The sequence below is a fragment of the Phoxinus phoxinus genome (assembly GCF_949152265.1).
Source record: "Phoxinus phoxinus genome assembly, chromosome: 15".
NCBI lineage: Eukaryota > Metazoa > Chordata > Actinopteri > Cypriniformes > Leuciscidae > Phoxinus > Phoxinus phoxinus.
Window position 1 is genome coordinate 30,514,182 of NC_136890.1, and position 23,861 is coordinate 30,538,042.

The window sequence follows — 23,861 nt, forward strand, 5'->3', positions numbered from 1 at the left end:
TTTGGAACAACTTGAGGATGAGTAAATAATGACAAAATTTTCATTTTTGGGTGAACTATCCCTTTAGTTTTATGAGTTTGTTCAAATGCATAACCCTACGTATGAGCAATAGTAATGCCACGATAAATAGTAGTGCTTCCTCAGTCATTCAGTCAATCTTAAATTTCTATTCAAAAAGAATCTAAATAGTTTTTTTCACATGGTCTTTTTCCATAGCAGACAGAGAGAGAGACAAATTTACTGTCTGGCACAAAGCCTAAAGTCAATCAAGGCACAATGTCATTGAGACATCTAAACATAGAAACAGAAAACTCCCCAGCCAAACGCATGAGTTTTAATGATCACAACGCATGCTCATACTACAAATTGAATGTCATCAAAAATAAAGCACTGCTGAAATACGCTTCATACAAGCATCTTCTCTTTTGAGAAGTTTACTTCTGACTGACTGATATTTTCATGCTCCATTTCTCCTGAAGGCATAAAGTGCAGACGGGGGGCTTTTAGGGCCATGAGGATAAAGGAGAGACAGACATGGGGTAAAAATATGCTGTTCTGCTCTTCTATTCAGAGACTTAAGATTAATCCATGAAGTGCTTTGGCTGCAGTTTATTAAAGGAATAATTCGCCTCCATTTTTGTCTTCACCCTCATGTTATTCCTAATCTATATGAAAACACAAATGTTAAGATGTTCAAGACATTTATGCCACTCTTTTTTTGGAGCTTGTTGACTGGCCCTGGTCACAAAATGCTTTCATTGTAGCATCTCAGATCTTCTTCAGAAATATAGTATTTTTTAGAAGAAAAAAAAAAGATTATCAGGTGCAACGCAATTCTGTCTTCTACGATTCTGATTACATTTTGTTATTGCTTACTTTATTATTTTATATTTGCTTGTAGTGTTTTGATGCTATATTGACAAGTAATTATATGTAATAAAAAAAATGCAAGAATAAATTTGATATTCAAAGAAGGGTTATTATTGTTAACTAAAACTATTTAAAACATATCTGTTCATTTAAATGAAGCTGAAATAAAAATCTTAAACTAAATGAAAATTTAAAATATTGCCTTGGAAATAAACTAAAATAAGTTTAAGCACTAAAATGATTACCTGGAAATAAATAAAAACTAAATAAATTAAACTTAAATAGCAATATTTAAAAATCTTTTTTACAAAAGCATACAACGAAATGACAAAATATTAAACTAAAATTAACAAATAATTAAATAAAAGCATCATTTTAGAATCGGATCAGATCGTGAGGTGCCTCTAAAAGGCAAACATCTTTTGAAACGACATGAGTAAGTGACAGAATTTCCCTTTTATGGTGAACTCTTTTTCTTTTCTCTTTGAAAAACTCAAATGGGAAGCTCCTGTGATGGAGGTCTGTAAGCATAATCTGAATTACCCATGATTCAATAAAACATCTGCCTCACCAGCCTCCCTAACAACACTTTGAAGACATTCAGAGCCAGATTGAGCCCATTGACTGCAGCCGTTTGCATTTCAATAACAATCGACTTGAAAGATTTCCAATCAAAAATCAAAGTCCCCAGTAAATCTATACAACTGTTTAGCAATATGGTAATGAGCAGTTAATTAGTCTAGAGTGGTGTTAAGATCACATGTGAGCCTGAGAGAAAGTGCCAACATGGCTAAAACCAAAGGAAAACGTTCTAGGGTCAAACTTTGAGCGTGAAATCAGGAGACGGAGAGCAAGCATGATGAACCCTGCACCTGCACTGTAAGAAAGTGACCGTTATATTCACACATTAGGACCAAGGTCAAATTCTTCTCCTAAATGGTACCAAGAGGCCTGTAAAATACGAGCTCTGGTACGGTGGCGGTATTGCACTGAGGCACAGCGGACTCGCTTTTGACAACCTCTGCAGAAATGTCCACCCCGTGGGTCTGATCTCAGGATGGCAGTTACACCTTCACAATTCAGATTGATGTCTACACTATACACAAAACACACAAACACTCTTATTTGAATGATGATACACTTTTCAGCTTGTCAGACACTGGCTTTTCACTCAGCGTGAGGTCAGGAGAGTATATTCAAACCATGTGGCTTCCTTCTCAGTTATTTTTATTTTGAAAGAAATGTTTTGAAAGAAATGAAAGGATGCTTTACATTAAAGATAGTAGGGGCTAAAGAATTTGATGTCGTTACAAACAGTATTTCTATAAACGCTGTCTATTAACGAATCATGAAAAAAAATGTATCAGGATTTCCACAAAAATATTGTATCAACAATGATAATAATAAAATGTTTCTTGAGCAGTAAATCTGCATATTAGAATGATTTCTGAAGGATCATGTGACACTGAAGACTTGAGTAATGATGCTGAAAATTCAGCTAGGCATCACATAATAACATATACACAATATTACTGTTTTTACAGCATTTCAAAAACATTCACAAATCGTACCGGCCCCAAACTTTTGAAAGGTATAATAACAACCACAAATACTGTGTGATAGTCAAATTCATCTATCTATCTCTCAGTATTTAATGAGAATGAGATTTTTTCTGAGGAAGATCTCTTACTTAACGATTTGCCCAAAAGAAGAAGAAAAAAACATTATTGGAGAATATTTTACAAGAAAATACTATTTCAGTCTTTCTACTTTGAAATTTCAAGTTTAATTCAATGTAATTACTTGTGAAATATACTAGCAATTTCTGAGTAAAAATTGTTCGATGTAAATTCTACACCAATTTTTAGTTTTTCAGTGTATCTTAGAAGGCAGCAATCATGTAGCCTATAACTTGCTAAACACTTAGCATTGGACAAAGCCTTAAAATGCTGCCATGTTTTGGAACAAAGATAAAATAGGATGCTTGTGGTTAGAGATGTGTCGGTCTGTTGGGAGATGTCTATAGATTAGGGCTTCCTCGTGTTACAATAACATGACCGGTCAGAATCCCTGGCCTGTCAGTCAACTCAGGATCAATCAGACATTTAGAACCACATCACTTTGCCGACTCATCTATCTTATGTGACTTTCCATGAATATTTTATGAACTCTGATATGGAATGGGAACGGGCTCCTTAAGATTTTATACCTGCTCATCTCAACATGCAGGGGATAGAAAGCGTAAACGCAAACATCAGGCCGCCACGGCTACGGAAAACAGCAGTGACAACAAACTTTCTCTTTGATTATATCTATTCCACCATGAGCCGAGGGATGTGTTGAAACAGACTATTTTTATCGTGATCAGGAGCTTGTGCACTGACAGGACAGTCAACACGCCGTCGCTATACACAAGCTGAGCCTCAGCAAAGACTTGCTCTCATCTAAGCACAGATGACACTGCATAACAATGCACAGCCTGTGAAGTGGAAAAACAAGTCTATTACAGCACCCGAAAGGCTTTCCAAAAATCTGCAGGGAAACATTACTGGAATCTTTGGAAGGTTTAGGAAAAATACTGCAGTCAGAACTACAGTCATGTACCAGGTGTCGACGACGACTTCTGTTAATGGGTCAGACATCAGCTAAACACCACTGCACACATCTGTCTGTCATTCTACCGCTCACAAGTTTGGAATAATTAAGCTTTTTTTTATGTTTTAGAAGCAAAGTGAACTCTATTCTGCACACCAATGCTGCATTTAATTGATCAGCTAAATGATACAAACTCTGAATCAACATACAATAACATTTTCTATATGTCATATCATTTGTTACACTCTAAAAAATGCTGGGTTGTTTTAACCCAATTTTGGGTAAAATATGGACAAACCCAAATGTTGGGTTAAAAATGTAATGTAAAAATGTAACCCAACGGCTGGGTTTGTCCATATTTTACCCAACATTGGGTTGAAACAACCCAGCATTTTTTAGAGTGTAACAAACAAGTATTCATGACTTCAATGAGTTAATTTTTTCTGCCTTAGGCCATACATTATTACATTGTTTAAATTAATATGTTTAGCTAACTGTGATCTTTATATATACATTTCTGAAATACATAACCTCTGATAACAGATTACTCTAAATTGTGATGTTGACTCATGCATTTTCTGTAAAGCTGCTTTGAAATGATGTGTATTGTGAAAAGCGCTATACAAATAAATGTGAATTGAATTGAATCAAAATACAGTAAAAACAGTAATATTGTTAAATATAATTGCAATTTAAATACACAGTTTTTTATTTTAAAAGGCTATTTATTCCTGTGATGACAAAGCTGAATTTTCAGCATCATTACTCCAGTCTTCAGTGTCACATGATCCTTCAGAAATCATTCTAATATGATGATTTGATGCTCAAGAAACATTTCTTATTATTAGCTAAATTAAAGGCCCACTGAGGTGCCTTGAAACGTGCAATAGGGCGGGACATATCGAACACCTTTTTAAGAATAGCCAATAGCGTTTAGTTTATTTTACAGCTAGGCCAGAGCTGTTGAGCTCGGTAAAGCCGCCGTTTCCTGCTAAACTCCTCCATATCGCTCGCTAACATACTGTGCAGAATTCAAACAGGTCTGATATGTTTTCTGGTCTGCGCCGACTCGCGCACATGATCCGCTCTGTGCTATCATGCCTCTGGACCGGAGCTGCGGCGGTTCATGTGACACTAATAAAACCAGACTTCATTCGCCCCAATGGAAAGCATATTTACACTGTCTGAATCGTTCCCTATCCCATATGTGCCATTCACAATCACCATATAGGAAAAAATAAATGTGTGAACAAGTGACCGATTTCAGGCGGAGCTTCAGTGTCTATTTATAATGTAGGGGGCGGAGCTTCAGTGTCTATTTATAATGTAGGGGGCGGAGCTTCAGATTCTAGAGAGCATTTGATTAGACAGATAATCTAATGAGAAGCTGAAGTGCAGAGTGATGTCATCAAAATCATTGATCCATATTGGCGGAAGTGAGAGACTAAGTTTTGAATGCTTACTAAATGTAAATTTTGTAATTTTTTTGGAGCACACTAGCTTATAGATAACCGTAAGGCTAACATATTCATACTAAAAGCCAATTTTGATTTCATGGGGGACTTTAAAAACAGTTGAGCACCAAGTCAGCATATTTTACTGCATTTTTGATCACATAAATGCAGCATGCATGAGCATAAGAGACTTCTTTCAAAAATGTTAACTATTCCAAACTTTTGTATATAAATCTAAACAAATCCACACATAATTCAATGCATTGCATGAAACTAAACCATAAGCAATTCCATGAGTTAACAGTGTTTTAGGGGAGTGCTTGTGACGAAGAAAGTTGGATGAATGGATTTTCAGAAGAGTGTATAGTTCGTTCATTTCCGAAATGCAGCAGACTAAAGGAACGCATTGCTGAAATGGATCCTGTAGTCAGGCACACCCACTCTGTGGAAAGCTGACAACAGGCATTGTTTTGATGTATCATACAGTCCCTTTTGACTTTTAAAATAACAGATTGTCAGCTCATCAGACACGGTATGAAGAAACAGACATTGCATTTCACATTGCCAAACCCTGACAACAACATGGAAACACAAACAAACACACCTACAGCTCACATTCCCTAATGATGGCAGGTGTATGCTGTGCTGTCTTTGCATCATCAAATAACCTTCAAAAAGCATGCATACTGCAAGCGCAGGGGTCGGCGACAGCAGTAGTAGACCCCTGTAGACTCAACCGCACACACACGTCTACATGTCAGGCTGCACTGCATGTCTCCCTGCATCCGTGTGCAGCAGGCAGTGATGCACCAGCCTGCAAAATGTATGTGAAGCGCCAGCTGCACAGCACAGACAATTTAAAATGTGCATGTTGGTGTGATTTATCATGTGCAGTGTGCTTATCTATCACAGGTGTATGTCATTAATTTTATCCTCATGCATGTAAAAGCCCATCCCCCTCCACCAAAAGAAAAAAAAATCTGAATAAAAGGCATTCAAATTTCATCCAAACCTAAAATACACATCTTATGACAATGCATGCTAAAAATAATCCAATGTCAACGCAAATTATTAATGAAAAGACAGCAGATGGTGAATACACCCACTTTACATACTGACACACTGAACTATTGAACATGCATGTATGATATTCCGGCCATGATGGTGTAGCCTAGTATATGATGTTGCATGAGCAAACATACAACATTGCATATTTCCAAACAATTAGTACGATTCCGTTCATAAAACCAGTATTACGCCAAACATGTCGACATAGAATATGAGAAGCAAAAACGGTTCTTACCCCGAAGCACACTGGTTTTATCCATGTACATCGCGCAGCAAAATACGAAACCAGTCATTAAAATACAGAACGGGGAGACACAATCCCCCCCAATCACTCAAGGACGAAATAAAAATCAAATCAATAGGATTAACGCTAAATAAAACGCAATTCCGGTTGCTCCTCCAGTCCACCGGCGAACGATCTAAGGCGCGAGGAGGATCTGCGCTCTCACGCGCATCTCCAGCGCCTCAAAACCAACGCGCGATTACACAAACCCGCCGCAAAACACAAGTTAATGACACCAAAACGACACTAACAAGAATATTTGAGAGGTTTTTGCAGCGGTGGCCATGATGACACCGAAAATGCGGATATAATAAGGAAATAAAATGCACCCTCGCGCCCCCCACCCCTCGCTGACTGCCCTGACACACACATACACACACACACACAGCAGCAGGACCGGGTCCCTCCTCCCCTCACCATCATCTTTACCATCCTCAGCTCTGTTTCCTTGACAACAGTTTAGAGGGTTTAATTTGGACTGTATTTATTGTGATACAGCTAATATTATCATTCAAAGCAAAAATGCTACAATTATTGTGTCATTTGTGTCAGTATTTGCTGTAGAAATGTCTAAATTCTACATACTGGAGACTATACAAAAAGTGCCTTGGCAATACTATGGTATTTTGACATATAGCCTACCATGTTTTATTACATCTGCATCATGTTTATTCGTCTGAGAAATGATTTTACCCAATGCAACTTACAGTTCATTCAAGGTACATATTTTAATAAATATAGGATGCATAATGTATAGAAGGAATACATTCATGTGCATTTGGGAATCAACTAATGACCTTGGCATTGCTAATGTTAAACATTATGGCAATACAGTGATGATATCAGATAATAATACTATTTGGTATAAACCACAGCAGGCCTACTCAAATTAATGTACTCCAAGGTATTTCTAAAAAAAATATAGTATGGTATGTCAAAAAAAAAGAATAAAACATTTAAAATAAATAAATAAAAACATGGAAGTACTGTTTGTGTAAGTGCATCCTTTACCAGTTGAGCTGCACACTTACAAACAAATACAAGTACAAAAATACAAATCACAATCACAAAAACATGAATAAATATAAAACATATTTATTCAACAAAAAAAATATAAAATATATTAAAAAAACTTCTGCAGCTGTAACACTCAACATTAAAGTATCAGTTGTAATATATTGTAATATAATAGTTATATATATATATATATATAATACATACACATATTTGGTTATATCTAGGTTATATATCTATATCTAGGTTGATGTGATTAATTGAACTGATGCATTTGAAGTGTAAGGTTTGGACAGATCAAGGGCCTGTGACTCATGGAATAACCATCTTATAATTAAACCGCATGTGTGGCAGTGTGTAATTAGGTTCTCTTAAAAATAGCCATCACCACTGATCACGCACGTGACCCTGTCTGTCATCATCTACATTTACTGAGTTTAACCAGAGACTGTATGAGGGGGAGGAGACAAGCCACTCTAGGAAAAATTAATAAAAGAAACCATAACACTTAAAGGGATAGTTCACCCAAAAATTAAAATTCTGTCAGTAATTGCTATTTTTTTATGAAATCTGAGAGCTGTCTAACTCGTTCATAGGCTACTAAGTAATTTCATCTGCCGGTCTAGAAAAGTTAAAGACATCGTTAAAATAGTCCAAGTGACTACAGTGGCTCAAGTTTATCAAGTGACGTGAATAGTGAGTTCACGAGGACTATGAGTGAGTTCACGAGAGTGCCACGACGCATGCGCGAGAACTGAGAAGATTCACATTTTGATATCAATACACTCCATACACCATAATGACAAAGCAAAAAAAAATTATGTGACAACTTAGCAAATGTATTAAAAAGGAAAAACTGAAATAAGTACATTGCATAAGTATATTTGTACCTAAAAAGACTAAGGTATATGATGCACCAAGCTTTGCATATTTAGCAATTTTCTGCTCTTCTTCTCCTGAGATCCTCTCAAGCTCTGTCAGGTTGGATCGGGACTGCCCAACGGACAGACATTTTAAGGTTTCTCCAGAGATGTTCGATTGGGTTCAAGCCCAGGCTCCGGCTGGGCCACTCAAGGACATTCACAGAGTTGTCCATAAGCCACTCTTGCATTGTCTTAGCTGTGTGCTTAGGGTCATTGTCCTGTTGAAAGGTGAACCTTCAGCCCAGTCTGAGGTCCTGAATGCTCTGGACTAGGTTTTCAATAAGGATATTTCTATATTTTGCTGCATTGAGCTTGCCTTCGAGTCCTGCCGCTGAAAAACACCCCACACAGCACGATGCTGCTACTGATGAGCAAAGCCTCATTTCCTCCATACATGATGTTTAAACCTGAGGTTCATCAGACCAGAGAATCCGGTTTCTCACAGTCTGAGAGAAAAACTCTCTAGGTGCTTTTTTGCAAAATCCAAGTGAGTTTTCATGTCTTCACCGAGGAGAGGTTTGAGTCTGGCCACGCTGCCATATAACCCAGATGAATGGAGTGTGTCCTTCTGTAAGTTTCTCCCATCTTCATATATGATCTCTTTTATTGAGAGGTGTGTGCCTTTCCAAATCATAGGCCTACACATTCAATTGAATTTGCACAGGTTAACTCAACTCGAAGTGTAGCAACATCTACAAGCGAAAATGAACTGCGCCTGAACTAAATTTCAAGTGTCCCAAAAAGGGAAATGTCATAAATAAATACAAATAAAAAATCAAAGTATACACATGAGTATATAATTATAAGGGAACTCAAGTAGTGGGTTTCTGAAATTTTGGGCAGTGGACCTCCAGTAACGTAAATAAGCACAATGACTTAGCAAATGCTTCTGGTGTCGACATAAACCACTGCAAAATCATCCATCCAGATGGGTTTCAAGCCGGATTAACATTCAATTCAGGACATCGAGAGGCTGAGAACACAATAATAAAGCCTGATACATGAATATAAAAGTGTGTCACAACAAATTCTCTGACATCAGGTAAAGAAACTAGTCGGCTGATCACAATTTACACACAACTTCCCTCCGGACCAGACACTTCACTTTATAGCGTGCATCTAGGCTGATTTGTGATGGCAGTATTTCCCAATTGTCAAAGGTCTGAATAATCCTCTCGCACAGAGAATGACTTGGGATTACGTGGCACGGGGTTTGCCCTTTCTCTCACTCTCTCCGTTTCATTTTCCTCACCCCTGCTGGGTCCACAGTGCTGTTGCTCTCTGAGACCATGGCACAGGTTGTAGGCTTTAAATGGAGAGATTTACCCCACTGATTTCCCTAGAGAGAAGGCCATCTGCCTACTGTCACCCGGCCCATTATTATGACTTCTACACAGTGCGCATGCTCACTGACGGCATCACAAGTCTAAATGCCACAGGCCAATGACTCGCGTGCGCTGGAAAACAGCATTCATATTTAGAAGCTTATTAAAAAGCCTTTCCAGGTGTATCATATCGAATTTGAAAAGTAATCATCTGCAGGAAAATATAAAACTAAATGTATATTTTCTAGAAAAATCAATTCAAATAAATAAATAAATGTGAGTGGCTAAATTTAAAAAAATAAAAAAATAAATAAACGATAAATACATACATACATAATGAAAGAAATCTAAAAACATAAAAATAAAATCGAAGTAAACAGATATTAACAGCACACCAATTAAAGTGCATGATTTGAGGTATGATTCGTGTATAGCAGAAACGCATTAGGACGAGTTACCAGACAATGTTTAATACTTTAATTCTCTGGTGTTTATCTAAATCTCTAATCTTACACATGAGCAATAATAATAATAATAATAGTGATGCTTGCCTTAGAAAACAGCACTAATAATAGCGCAATAGCACTGCAAGTATGAGTGAGCCATTTATAAATTAATTATTTAAATCATCTCTAGAGGTCTATTCGTCCTCTTGTGTTTATCTCAAGGCAATAATACATCGACAACAGGATGAACATAAGAGACTAGACCAGTTCACTGTTTTTTTTGTTAGTAACAGGAGGGATGAGCTAAGGGTTAATGGGGTTGACCTTCACTCCCTGCGTTCATTGCACTTTTATTGGCCAGACAAATACACACATCACCTTAGTGTAATTAACACACATGGGGCTTGTGCAGAATGAATTTTAAGTATACTACACTTCACTATATACTATATATATAAAAAATAAATGCTCAGTAAGATTTTTTAAATAAATTAATAGTTGAAGGATGCATCAAATTGATCAACTTTGATCTATTTACCATTTCTTTGAAATATTTGTGATATTTACCAATCATTTCTAAATGAAAATGTGTGAGCTAACCCAATTTTCAGTGTACAAAAGATTTACATTTCAAATAAATACTGTTCTTTTTAACTTTCTACTAATCAAAGAAACCTGACATTTCTTTTAAGCAGCACAACATTTTTTTCAACATGATAGTAATAATAATTTCTAAAGATAGTATCATGAGACACTGAAGACTAGAGTAATGATGCTGAACATTCAGCTTTGATCACATGAATAAATTACACTTTAAAATACAGTATATTCAAATAGAAAACATTCTTTTATATAGCAACAATATTTTACAATTTTACTGCTTTCACTGTATTTTTGATCAAATAAATGTAGCGTTAGTGAGCATAAGAGACTTCTTTCAAAAACATTAAAAAAAAAATCTTACCAACCTCAAACTTTTGAATGCTAGTGTAAACAACACTGTCATCACATGGTCTCGTGAATTCGAATGTTTAATCTGAGAAAGAAAATTATTTCGCATTTTTAATCAAATTTTCTGTACAAATAATGTTTCCGGTTCAAGAATCACACTGGAAATGGAAGATCAAATGAAGGGCAATACAAATATAGAAGGCCATGCCTTCAGATATTCCATGCATGCACACCAAACATTTCCATACTACGAGTAGAGTACAAAATGCTATTCTGAACACAGGCAGTGAAGGACAAGAAGCGGATTACGGTGGGCTGCATTGTGTCTGTAATGGAGCTGGTGTGAGCGCTGCACTGTAGGGCCGAACGAGGCCTTGAGAGTCTCAGCTGTTTGCTTGCTGACATGTCGAACTCACTCCCAGAGGGCTGGATTTGTTACGCCCCCTTTACCAGATGTCTAACAACACTCTCAGATAGAGGGGGCTGGTCGTCCGCTCACTTGTGAGAACGCATGATCCTAAAAACATGATTAATAATATCCGGTTTGTTTCAAAAACAAGCCTCAGCTGACTTTCAAGTGACTGTGAATAATGAGCAGTTAGCATTTACAATGCAACTCCGTTTTTAGCATCGAATTATGTGAACAATGTAGGTAAACCAGGGTTAAATAAGCAGATTTCTGATAAACTTCAAAAGGACACGGAAGGTTTTATCAGTTTCCTTTCAGAAGCGGTTTCTGTTGTAAACAGCGTAAGATAACACTACACCTCTACGATCTACAGCCTTCCCTAAACCTGCTCAAAGCATCTCTCTCAGGGATTGAACCAGGTTGCAGATATTCAAGGAAAACCTTCAGAATGGTGCATGAGGAGTAAAAGATTTATGATGCCATTGATTTTTCCTGCGAGTAGCTTCACTTATCTCTTGCAAAGAAAATCCATCTTGCTTCGGTTACAAGCGTTCCACGCTTCCATTTCAATTCTGATACTATTGTGTGTATAGATGAGCTCTTCTCTGAGCGGTCAGGAATGCAATGCTTTGTTCAGCTCAGACGGGGCTGGAATGTGGGTTCAGTGATCTTTGACTTTGGTATTTGAGTCTCATAATGACAGTCTTAAAGTCATGGAGCCGAGAGAGCTGAATGTAGCGCATCACTTCCAGCCCGAGTCCTCATCCTTCAGAAGTGGATTTGCTTTCTCAGAGCCGAAAACGTTGACAACACATGAACCAGACATGAACTCTTCCAGGCCTCAGTTACATACAGTGTATGAGGATCACAGATGTTGTTTGTTGGCAGCCAATGAAGACCATAAACTGGCATTATGCAAATTTGTTACAAAACATATAGGAAGTAAGACTGGAATTGCTGACGGCTCATTTCAGGCAGTTCAGAATTGCTTTTTTTCTTTTCTTTTGGGAGACAATAACTCAATTGTTCGTGCATTTCGATCTTTGAATCTTTACGTTTACAGTCTACAGTCACAAACAGTTATATTACCCACTGCATAAAAAGTAATATCCAAAACAAAGGGCACTTTAAAGCAGAAGGTCTCATTCATGAAACAAGCACTTCATAAATAATGCAAGTGTTCCCACAGCTCAAACAGTAAAGCATGCAATGCCAAGGTCATACGTTTCATTCCCAGAGAGAGAATGCATGAGCTGATCTAATGTATGCAAGTCACTGTGGATAAAAGCATCCCCCAAATGCATACATTTCTACATTAACTGCTGCATTGGATTGAATGAGACAATTTACATAGAAAACAGAAATTCATTTTGATCTTATCATGAATAAGACCTATGGATCAGTGAGCACAATGAATATGATTCATCATCGGTCTATCATATCATATGGTTTTGTCATTAATACATCGACACCAGTGCACACGTGGACTTGGATGCGGACCATGCTGAAAAAAAATTCAGAAAATGCTACACGTATAAGGAAAATCCATGGAGTGCATGCATTTCTCTCATCCCTTCACTGCTGGAAAAAAAAAAAACGTGGTTAAGAGGTCACATGTTGTATTTCGTCTGCCTCTCTCATTACATTTTCTGCTGTGGAGAAGCAGAGACTGAAGACGCCCCCTCCTCCTCCTCCTCTCTCCAGACACACATTCGTCTCTCTCTCTCGTGAGCCGTCTAATCAGCTTGTGATTTTGAGACCCATCTCTGTACTTATCAAGCCCTCCCCGTTTACTTGAGCAGATTAAAGCGTCCAGGATTTGAGCGAGTGGGTTAAAGCTCCCTCTCGAGCGATTAAAGCTTCCGCTCTCTTTCTCCTGAGTCCTGCCACGTTTCAAACAGCAGCACGGCATTCCCACACGCTGACACAGTGACACACTGTCTTCACTTTCCCTCATCCTCTGCCTACAGCTGCAGTAGCAGATTGCCTTTTAGCTCACGCGCACACACACACTCGATATGCAGACATTCATTTAAGGGTCTTTCTTTAAACATGGGCACTTGTAGAAGATAACCTCTTAAATCACCATTCTCACTAGTTTCTTTAGTCCACTAACTATGTCCAACAGTGGACATGTTTGCGTCAGAAGAAAATTTAATTTTCATCACATTTCTTATTTTGTGTTTTACTTGACAATATTCTATGGAGTAAATTTCAAACATTTTTACTACTCCGTCATGCTAAGGCTAATTTAATAAGCTTTTCGTTTACATTGGTATTCAAGTAGGCCTACATTAACATTTAAAAAAAAATCTATGTTGTGTTTGCAGTGGAAAAACTGATTTTCACACCATTTATTTTACATTATCATACATACATGTGTATATATATATATATATATATATATATATATATATATATATATATATATATATATATATATATATATATAGTAAAAATATATCAAAAGTTTGAATCTATGGGGCATAAAGGGCACTTGAAAAACAGCAAAAATAAATGAAGACAATTTAAAAACAAATTACAAAATGGGACGTTTAAAAGATAAATATGTCCTGTCCAAACTTCCTGTTTCAATAGGAAATACACAATGTCTTTGGAAAATAGGAAATATGTCAGTGATGTGACCTTCGTATAACAACAAAACAAACAAAAAATAAAAGTAATAAAACAATACATTAAAAATAAACAAAAAAATTCTTTACATTTATAAATATATTCTTTTATTTTTAAAAGTAATGACACAATACTGTACTACTTTAACAAAATAAAAAAGGGAAAAAAAGGAAAATAATAAATACCAGCTCATGCATAAAGTGAAAAATAAAATTTTCCCCATTTCGCTATTAGCTACCCTCCCCTAAGAGAACTACATAGATCCTGGTTTATTCGATTTGCCTTTGCATTTAAACAGATACGCAGCAGCCACAAGGTGCAAGTGTTTTTCACTGAATTAAGAGGGAAGGAAAGAGAAGCGGAAGGTGAGAGAACAGTAATAGCATCTCGCTCAGACTGTCACGCTGTCACTTTGTTCACAGCTAGCTAACACTCACACAGTACCTGCTAAAGACTGTTCGCTCAGTCGACACTGCGCTTCATCACATCCGCTTCAGGCTATCACATGCATTACTCACCCATGGGTTTACATAATATAAAACTCTTATGATAACCTCGACGTCACTGGGGAAATATAAAAAAAAGCGCCCTAAGGGAACTAGAGGACGTGTGGTTTAGGAGAAGCAAAGGTCAAGTGTCTTGCTCAAGGGCAAAATCTCATTCTTATGGGGTTGGGGGTTGACTAGTAAACGCACTTTAGCTCGAGCAGGATTTGCTGAAACCGACGACTCCCATGAACGACCATTGCTTTTTCTGTAACCTCATGGCTGTGTCCCTCCGGTTCTTCTCCGGGAGCCCTGGCCAAACCAATGAGGTTTCTATTTATACCCGTGAGTGGTGCATGTGTGACCGAAATGCCTGTCAGTGCTCTTTGATAGCTATATTTTCTCATCATTTAACTCTTTACGTACAACTGTGCTCCTTTTATGAAACTATGGACCTTCTGAAAGCTCAACAGAAGTGGAAACTATATTGACATTAGCAGTGTTTGCTAAGACAAGCATCACCATTACAAGCGCTCATACGAACACTAACTTTAAAGGGATAGCTCGCCCAAAAATGTACTTGCACTCATGCCATCCCCGATGCATATGACTTTCTTTCTTCAGCTAAACACAAATTAAGATTTTTAGGAAAATAAACCATCTCTGTGAGGCCATATAATGCCATTGAATGGCTATCGCTCAGCTGACACAACCCGAGTGAATCAATGTCTTCTGAAGTGAAACGTCACGTCTCTTTTATGATTGTTCGTATTAATTTTTCTTGCACAGACCTATCGACATTGATTCATCCACTGGGGTCGTATGGATTCCCCCGACAATCGCGGTTTTTCAAGCGTCAGCCGAGCAGGAGCCATTCACTTGCATTATATGGACTCACAGAGATGGATTTTTTTCCTAAAAATCTTTGTGTTTACCTGAAGAAAGTCATATACATATGGGAATTTTCATTTTTGGGTGAATTATCCTAGCCTGGCTCCGCCCTCCTACGTACTTCCGCTCAGTTTTAATTTTCCTTCAGTACTACGTCTGGGTTTGTGGTGTATTCTTGGGTTTTCTCAGTTTTTTTACCGGTCCAATCAGCGAATAGAGGGAGTGGCTGAGAACGATGACGTTGAGGTTGTGCGCTAGTTTGAGTTAAAGTTTAAGTTTCGTAACAACCAAACCTTAGCGATTGGTTATGGCAGATCCAGAGTGGCTCTGGGCCTATCAAATAGTTTTAAACTCCCGCCTACAAGGAAGTTAACGCTTGTCAATGGAGAGAGGCCAGACTCTCTGTACAAATGAAAATGTACGAGAGTCTGGTAGGACCAGGCTAGAATTATCCCTTTAAAATATGAAACTTTTTAAACACCCATCTTGCTTTGTGAAGACGGTTGCTCTGAAACACCTGAAACAGTTTGATCCTAAAGCAACGGCCAAACAAATTTTTTTTTTTTTTTTTACTTTTCCTACTCCGTTTGTGTTTATTTCATATCCTGCACAGCACGAAATGTGGATGCAATTATGAAACAAAAATGAAAATATGCAAAAACCAATAGAGACAGACTTTTATGGGATCCTAACAAGAAACAGAACAGTAAAGCTTCATCAACACAGCTCCCAGTTGCTCCATTCGCTCCACTGTTTATTTCCCCAAAGGCTCCAAATCACATTACTCTACAACAATAAAGAAAGTGTAGACCACGTCTAAATATTACGCAGGGCTGATAAATCAACATGCTAAAGTGAAACTATAATCAGATGAACTCTTGCTACACTGCCTTTTCCTCTGTATTTGCAATTTCACTCCATTTAATAAAAAATAACTACTTGAGCAGGAGGGAACTGTTTTGTTTCCAAAATAATCTATTTAATTCACAATGAGCGCAATTATGCTTAACCCAACAGCTTGTGAGGTCAATCAACACCTTAAACTGTGGTCTTTTATCGGTAAAAGGTCATAAACCCAATTTACTGGTAAAAACCCAATTGACACGCATGGATATTCATTATGCCAATGTCAGTTTTTCTGATGGCTTAAAAAAAAAAAAATACTACTTTTTTTATTCAACAAATACTACTAATTATAATGCATTTTACTTAACAGTGCCTTTCATAACACTCAAGGTTCACCTTACAAGCAATCGAAAGAGTAATATATTAAAGAATTAAAGAAAATTAATGAATAATAAACAATCCCATTAGCATCACAGAATACAAATATATAACAGCACACATGCATCATAGATACAGTAGGACACAATACAGGCTAATAAAAGTAGGTAATAAAAAAGCATGGGTAAAAAGTAGGATTTGAAAGTATGCAGACTGTGACTATTACGAATATTGAGAGAGAGATCTATTCTAGATCCCATGGTAGTTAGGCGAATACGTGGTGACAAGAGAAAGTGAGAGTGAAGATCTTAGAGCGCGTGAAGGGGTATAAATATGAAGAAGATCAGTCAAGTATGGAGGAGCGAGATTGTGAATTGCCTTGAATGTGAGAAGCAGAATTTTGAAATCAATGCGATACTTTTCTGGAAGCCAGTGTAGTCGCTGGAGAATTGGAGAAATGTGCTCAGTAGAAGGAGTTCTAGAAAGAACACAAGCCGCAGACTTCTGAAGTTTATAGAAACGTTTGGAAGGAGGACCAGTAAGAAGAGCATTGCAATATTCGATACGTGAAGTAAGCAGTGCATGGATAAAGATTGCAGCGTTGATTAATATTACAGAGGTGCAAGTATGTAGTATACGCGTAATATTAACACGGGCTTCGAAGGAAAGTGTGCTAACCAGAATGACACCCAGACTCTTAGGGGAAGGACAAATTGCATTATGATGCAATATTCACACACACAAAAAATCTGATTTAGTTAAGAGTAGATCTTGTGCCTACAAGTAGGACCTCAGTTTTATCACTATTGAGTTTTAAAAAGTCAGCTGAAAGCTAATCTTAAATTTCAGCTTAACAGCTGGACAAAGAAGGTGGAGGAAAAGAGCCAGAGGGTTTGGAAGACAGGTAGAGCTGGGTGTCATTAGAGTAACAGTGAAAATGGATACCATATTTCCTGAAAATGTGGCCAAGAGGGAGTAAGTAGATAAATGAATAGAAGCGGGCCCAAAACAGAGCCCGGAGATACTCCAGTAACTGTAGACGGATATTTTTAATATTTTATTTTAATATCAGGTTTTATTTTTGAACTGAGTGCAACCATGAGATCTGACAAGGATGCATTAAATTGATCAAGAGATAGTAAATATTTTTATAATGTCACAAAAGAAGATTTATGTCATATATGCTGTTCTTTTGAAAAAAAAAGTTTCCACAAAACTATTTTCCATAATAATAATAATAAATGTTTCTTGAGCAGTAAATCATATTAAAATGATTTCTGAAGGATCATGTGACACTGAAGTCATCAGTAATGATGCTGAAAATTCAGCTTTGCATCACAGGAATAAATTAAATTTATAAATATATTAAAATAGAAACTAGTTATTTAAAAATGTAATAATATTTCACAATATTACTGCTTTTACAGTATTTTTGATCAAATAAATGCAGCCTTGGTGAGCATAAGAGACTTCTTTCAAAAACATTTTTTAAAAGGCTTAGACAAAATGTTTGAATGGTAGTGTATAAGAAAAAAAACTTAAAGTAGTCTGTTTTTTGATGACTAGATGACCCATAATTTGAACGTGCTTATGGAAATGAATGATAGACTTGTACTAGTCTGCACCAATAATAAAAGTATGCTAGGCTTCTTTAGGCTCTTGAGGTTCTTGGACATGATTTCTTTCCTAATCCAGTAATGAGACAAAAACATTTGGACAGTTTTTTATGCTTATTTGAGGTATCATTCATTGAGGTTTATATACATACACCATTACATCCATATATACATCAACTATTCATACCAAAGTTTAATACTTATGGGTTTGTTAAATTCTCTAACCCTAAATACGAATTACTGTGATGCATAAATGTATGGGTTTGAAGGTCATCTGTCATTTAGTGCTACAAAGTGTGCAAAGTACATACAATTTTCACAATTCATAATATTGGAAATGAAGACACACATCCAGAATGGAAACAACCACCTCAGAGTAATCTAATCTCTCCACCAGATGGCTTTTATATGAGCATGTGGGCGTTTATAAACGTCTTAAAGGGGTACGTCTGCTGAATTGAAGGCATAGTTCTGCTGCCATTGTTCCAGAGGCTGAGGTCAGCAAAGCATTTATGAAGGCCAAGATTTAAGATTTCACATTTCTATCTGATCAAATTTCTTTCTATCAATGATTCTGCCAAAACGAATCAGATTTTTCTAGAGAACCTTAGAAAAAAAAATATGAGAATAATTTTATCCTTCAAGTTCTGCATGAAGACTTTCATTGTATAGACTGCACTTATTAATAAAACAAAAATTGACTAGACGTCACACATAATTTGTTACTCAGCAAAGATGACGATACTACGACAAGAGCACAAGAGTAATCGTCCAAATTTTCAATGACCTTGAAAGGGGAAGTTTATTTCCACAATTAATTTTTTTCCATTGGAATATAATTTTTTTAAATAAAGAGCTCTAAACAATGAAACAAACCAACCAGCTCCGAAATTAATCACAAAATGATTTTCTATATATATATTATTACTTTTATTTGAGGCAAACAAACAAATAAATAAAGTAAAACTTGATTCATACTCATTGGTTAGTATGAAATCAATATATTTTTCATTTATTGCACTTATGTACAAACATAAGTAGTTTGGGAGTTTAGTAAGATTGACTCGATTATGTCATCAACAATGCTTCATGGGAGTGGGCGGGTGCTTTCGCCGTAATTTATCACACTTACTTGTGGCTGTCACAGAAACACATATTATCATTTAACAACCTCGTATTTCATAGCAAGTCTATCTTCAAAGGTTTATATGTTACTGTTTACAAAAGATTCTCTGAGGAGCAAATGATTGCGATTTTTACTTCTGGAAACCTGACTGTTGTGCTCTATGCACAGCAATCAAACTGGAGCGATGTAAAATAAACATACTGTATGTTGTCCCACACTCTGCGTTTATAAAAGGGGCCTAGAGGATCATGAGCGTGGGTCTGTTTTGCATATGGGACTTCCTAAAGCACAATCTCCAAGTACAGAGTCAGTCTCCTTCTTTCCCAACCTATATATGGATACATCTCGAGAACTGTTTCTTTAACGGCGCTCTGGAGATTTACAGGGAGTTTGGCTCATTCACACAAGCGTAGAGCGCCAGGCCGAGCAGCCAGACAGACTTCCTACTCATCCACCGAGTTGGCAACTGACCAATGAGAACTGTTGCGCTTTCACACTGTCATAATAACAGCAGCCGCTCAGAATGATCAGAACTGAAGGAGCTTGAGTTTTCTCGCTCACAGCTCGTGATATCGGTCTGGGAGGAGATGAGATTGTCTTCCAAAACTATGTGACAATGATCATGGGAGTTGTGGGGCTGATCGTACTCGTGCGTTGATCAGATACACACACCCTTTTAAGAATAGACGGATCCAAGTCTTTGCAACACGTTCTTCCCTCACATTCCTACATTTTCCAGTAAAACTCCTTCATCCAAGGCAAACAAATTCAGAGACATAGAAAACATGGTGTGAAAATATGGTTTCTGCAATTATTTCTACAACAGAATAATGTATTCTTAAAATGAAGACAAGCACAACTTCCCAAAAAAACTGTAGCAATATCATGAATGGTATCAACTGATAATACCACCATGGTATACGATTTATGATCATTTTTATGGCATTCATGGTTCTTCAATGTACTTTAGAAAACATGCCAAGTAAAAAAAAAGCACTGATGTCAGTTGGTACTAATATACAAGCAAAATTATTTTTAGTAAAGTAATACTTTTATGTAGCAAAGATGCATTAAATGTATATCAACAGTAAGAATAAAGACATTTAAAATGTTACACTATATACACACATATGGAGTCTCGTGTGACCGAAGACTGGAGTAATGATGCTGAAAATTCAGCTTTGATCACAGGAATAAATTACATTTTACAATATATTCACATAGAAAACTTTTAAATTGTAATACTATTTCACAAAATTGTATTAGTGATCAAATAAATGCAGCCTTGGTGAGCAGAAGAGACTCTTTCAAACCCCAACCTTTTGATAAAAATCAATGCAAAAAATGCACATGATTAAACCCATTCAATGATGTCTCCAGCTAGGCCTCTTTTAAACAGCAAATCTATCGCTTTAAGAGCGGTCAAACATATCTGATACAGTTATTGATTGCAGATCTGAGTGCATTTTAAAGTAATAACTTTAAATGTATGAACAAAAAACGTGAAGTCACGACCCCATCTGTTTCTGTCATATGCAATGAGGATAAAAATGCTTCAAAATAACAGCCTACATGCTATTTTTTTTTAGTCATAATGGAAACCATTCTCGAGCGAGCGCTCTATAATCCAGGTTCGTTTGATCCTCTTGTGTTCAGTCAGCAACAGACAGTGATATTTCTACTCCCTTCTTTAAGGTCAACATCAGATTATTCATGATGTGCTCTTCAAGCACAGACTGACTGCTCAAGATATCATCATGCACCGCAGAACAATAGCTATGTAACCCACACAATTTAAAGCACCATTCACGTGCAAACAGTGCAGGACAATCATCACCAATGTCAAGGGTTTGTACAAATCCCTAACCCAAACCATGAGCAACAGAAATTGATTGAGCAAACACCACTAGTTATTAAAGAAGACCTTCACCAGGGACGGCACTTCATGTGTTTGGCCTTCCAGTGCATCATCCACGTTTCGAAAAGCCACTAGTGATGGTGGTCAGCACACATGCAACCCACTGAACTGAACTGAACTCCAGACACATTTAATTGGATTTCACAGTGCGGTGCTTGAGTAAATATCCCAAACAGACAGACCCTCAAGTAACCACACAGTCGAGTACAAACATGGCAGCGTAGCACCAAAAAGACACACGAGGACGACGAGGCTTCGCTTCAAGGTCTCTGAATGTTGCCTTATCAGCAAGTGAGCAGCGGAGCATGTGAATATCATTACATGCACAACGAACATCTGACGAACTGCATCACAAACACCCTTTCTCTACATGGCTACTGCAAGCGGTTTCATCAAGATACTCACTGCATGCTCTTTATACATTTATATTATCTCCTTTGAATGGGAATCGTATGAAAATGTCAGTCTGCTGGTAGGGCATTGATTTAGTGACACGCTGTCCTCTGAGACAAACGTGCGCTGGCAGGATAATACATTATGCCACTTTGACTGATGACCTTGTCTTCAAGCACATTCATTCAGAGCACAATTGCTTCAGTGTTGTGCAGGATTAATAAGACAAATGCTGATTTCTTTCCAGTAATCATTAAAAGCAGCTTAATATAGTGTAAAGATGATTTTTCCGGGACTCAACCGTACAACCGCCTACACAATATACTAAAGACAAGGACTGGAGTGGTGGCATTTTTCTAGTCTTAAAAACATCCGGAGTCAAGAGCATTTCAACATCAAGCATTCCAAGTATTCAACATCTATGTTTTGGTTTACATCAACACAAATGCGTTACTATTTTGTCCTTTAGATGAACCTTTTGTCCAAAGTTGGGTGAAAGAGTAATGTGTCACAATGTTGGGCACATGTTATATGAATATTACTTATATCTGTTGTCAAAATCATGCCGGGCTGTCATGTGATTCATTGAAGTGTGATTTTTTGTTCTGGAGAGTTGAGGTAACAATTTCACGAAATTGTAGAACTAACAAAAAAACAAAAAAAAAATCCATAATACACCAATTTACCCTACATTTACAACAGCTTCTGTCCTTCTGGAGTCACCGGAGGTTAAGTATCTAAGTCAAGGACACAACGGACAGTTTGTGTATCTACCCTTGTGGGGTTTTAACCTGCAAGCTTTGGTTATTATCAGATTTTTATCTACGTTTGGATCGATGTGATGCTCGTTTTTGTTGTTTAAATCCATCAAATATACACTAAAAAGGCAACTCAACTATATCACACACAAAAAACATGTTTATATTTTTATTAAAAATAATTTAAAGTAATAAGTAAATTAAAAATTAATTAAAAATGGTCAAGATGATGTAACCATACAGATTGATATTAAAAGGCTTATATTCTTGAAAAAACTTTAAGTATGGCATACTATTTTTTATAATTGTTAAAAAAATATACAAAAAATGTATGATCTTAAAAAAAATGGTCATCCAAATTAAAGTCAGTGTGGCATAACCAACACAAAGGAAGTCATTTTGTTGTCATGTGACAAGAAAACCATCAAAACAGACCAGACCTCATGACTGTGATATTAAAACATATTTTTTACCCTTTTTTTGAAAAGTCGTGTTCAGGTTAAATACAGTAATCTTGAAGAAAACGTAAGATTCAAACTTGAACCAAAATTGAAAACAGTGGTTACATCAATTGACATTTTTATAAAGACAATAAATATTATTTTTTTTGTCTTAAACAACTAAAATTAGCTGCTTAAACAACTAAAATTTACACAACAATGCAACAATTCTCCTTCCTATCATCCTTATTTGTCACTGACACATCTATGTTTGCATACATCAGTGTCACCTCTGAGTCTGTTGTGTGTAATGATGCTTTGGCAGTACTGCATGAGAAACCAAAACACTCTTGCTACTGAAAGGAAATAAAATTGGGATCAGAGCATATTTATAGTGTCATTTAAGATCCAGACTCACCTGTTCTGCGCAGGGCTGGCTGTGGACTGGATAAGCCGCTGCTGATGTGGTAAGAGAAGCGCATGCTTTTGAACTGGTTGGAATAGGAGGATGAATTGAGCGGACTGGAGCTGATGAGATGCGCGCTCTTGGGTCGATTCAACTGCATCCCTGCCTGCAAAACCCTCACGCAGGCATATAGGGCACAAGATGCGGGCTATTTCCAGGGAACGGGCTCTATATTCCAGGTCCAGATATAAAAGCCGTATCTTCAAAATAGTCCAGGTGCAAAACCACCAGCCACTGTTGTGTCCCGACGGCCTCCTCCTCCTCCTGCTGTAGATGCTGGATAAGGCAGATCGATCCCCCCTGATCAGCCGGTGGAGAGTCAATCCGATCCAAGTCGCTTTGAGCAACAGAAACAGCCATCAACGATCAGTTTAACCAGAACCACACACAAGTCCAAGCAAATGTGATATAAAGAACTCCCAATACGCAATGACCTTTATGAAAAGCAATCATCCTCGTTTGCCATTTGCAGTCTTACGTTCATCCTCATAGGCGCTCACATGTACACAAACAGACGCAATGAATAACGTCCATACGTTATGAATCCATATCAGAAGAGATTGACATTATAA

At 37.1% G+C, this 23,861-nt stretch overlaps 1 protein-coding gene across 2 annotated transcripts in view; it reads right to left on the reverse strand.

Moving 5' to 3' along the window:
• fgd1 (FYVE, RhoGEF and PH domain containing 1) overlaps positions 1-23,859 on the reverse strand; it is a 46,222-nt gene extending 22,363 nt beyond the window's left edge. For both annotated transcript variants that reach the window (XM_079637314.1, XM_079637313.1), the window contains exon 1: positions 23,242-23,859. In XM_079637314.1, the coding sequence (XP_079493440.1) occupies positions 23,242-23,389 (148 nt within the window). In that variant the 5' untranslated portion in view covers positions 23,390-23,859. The remainder of the gene's footprint in view (positions 1-23,241) is intronic.
• Positions 23,860-23,861: the final 2 nt, after the last annotated feature.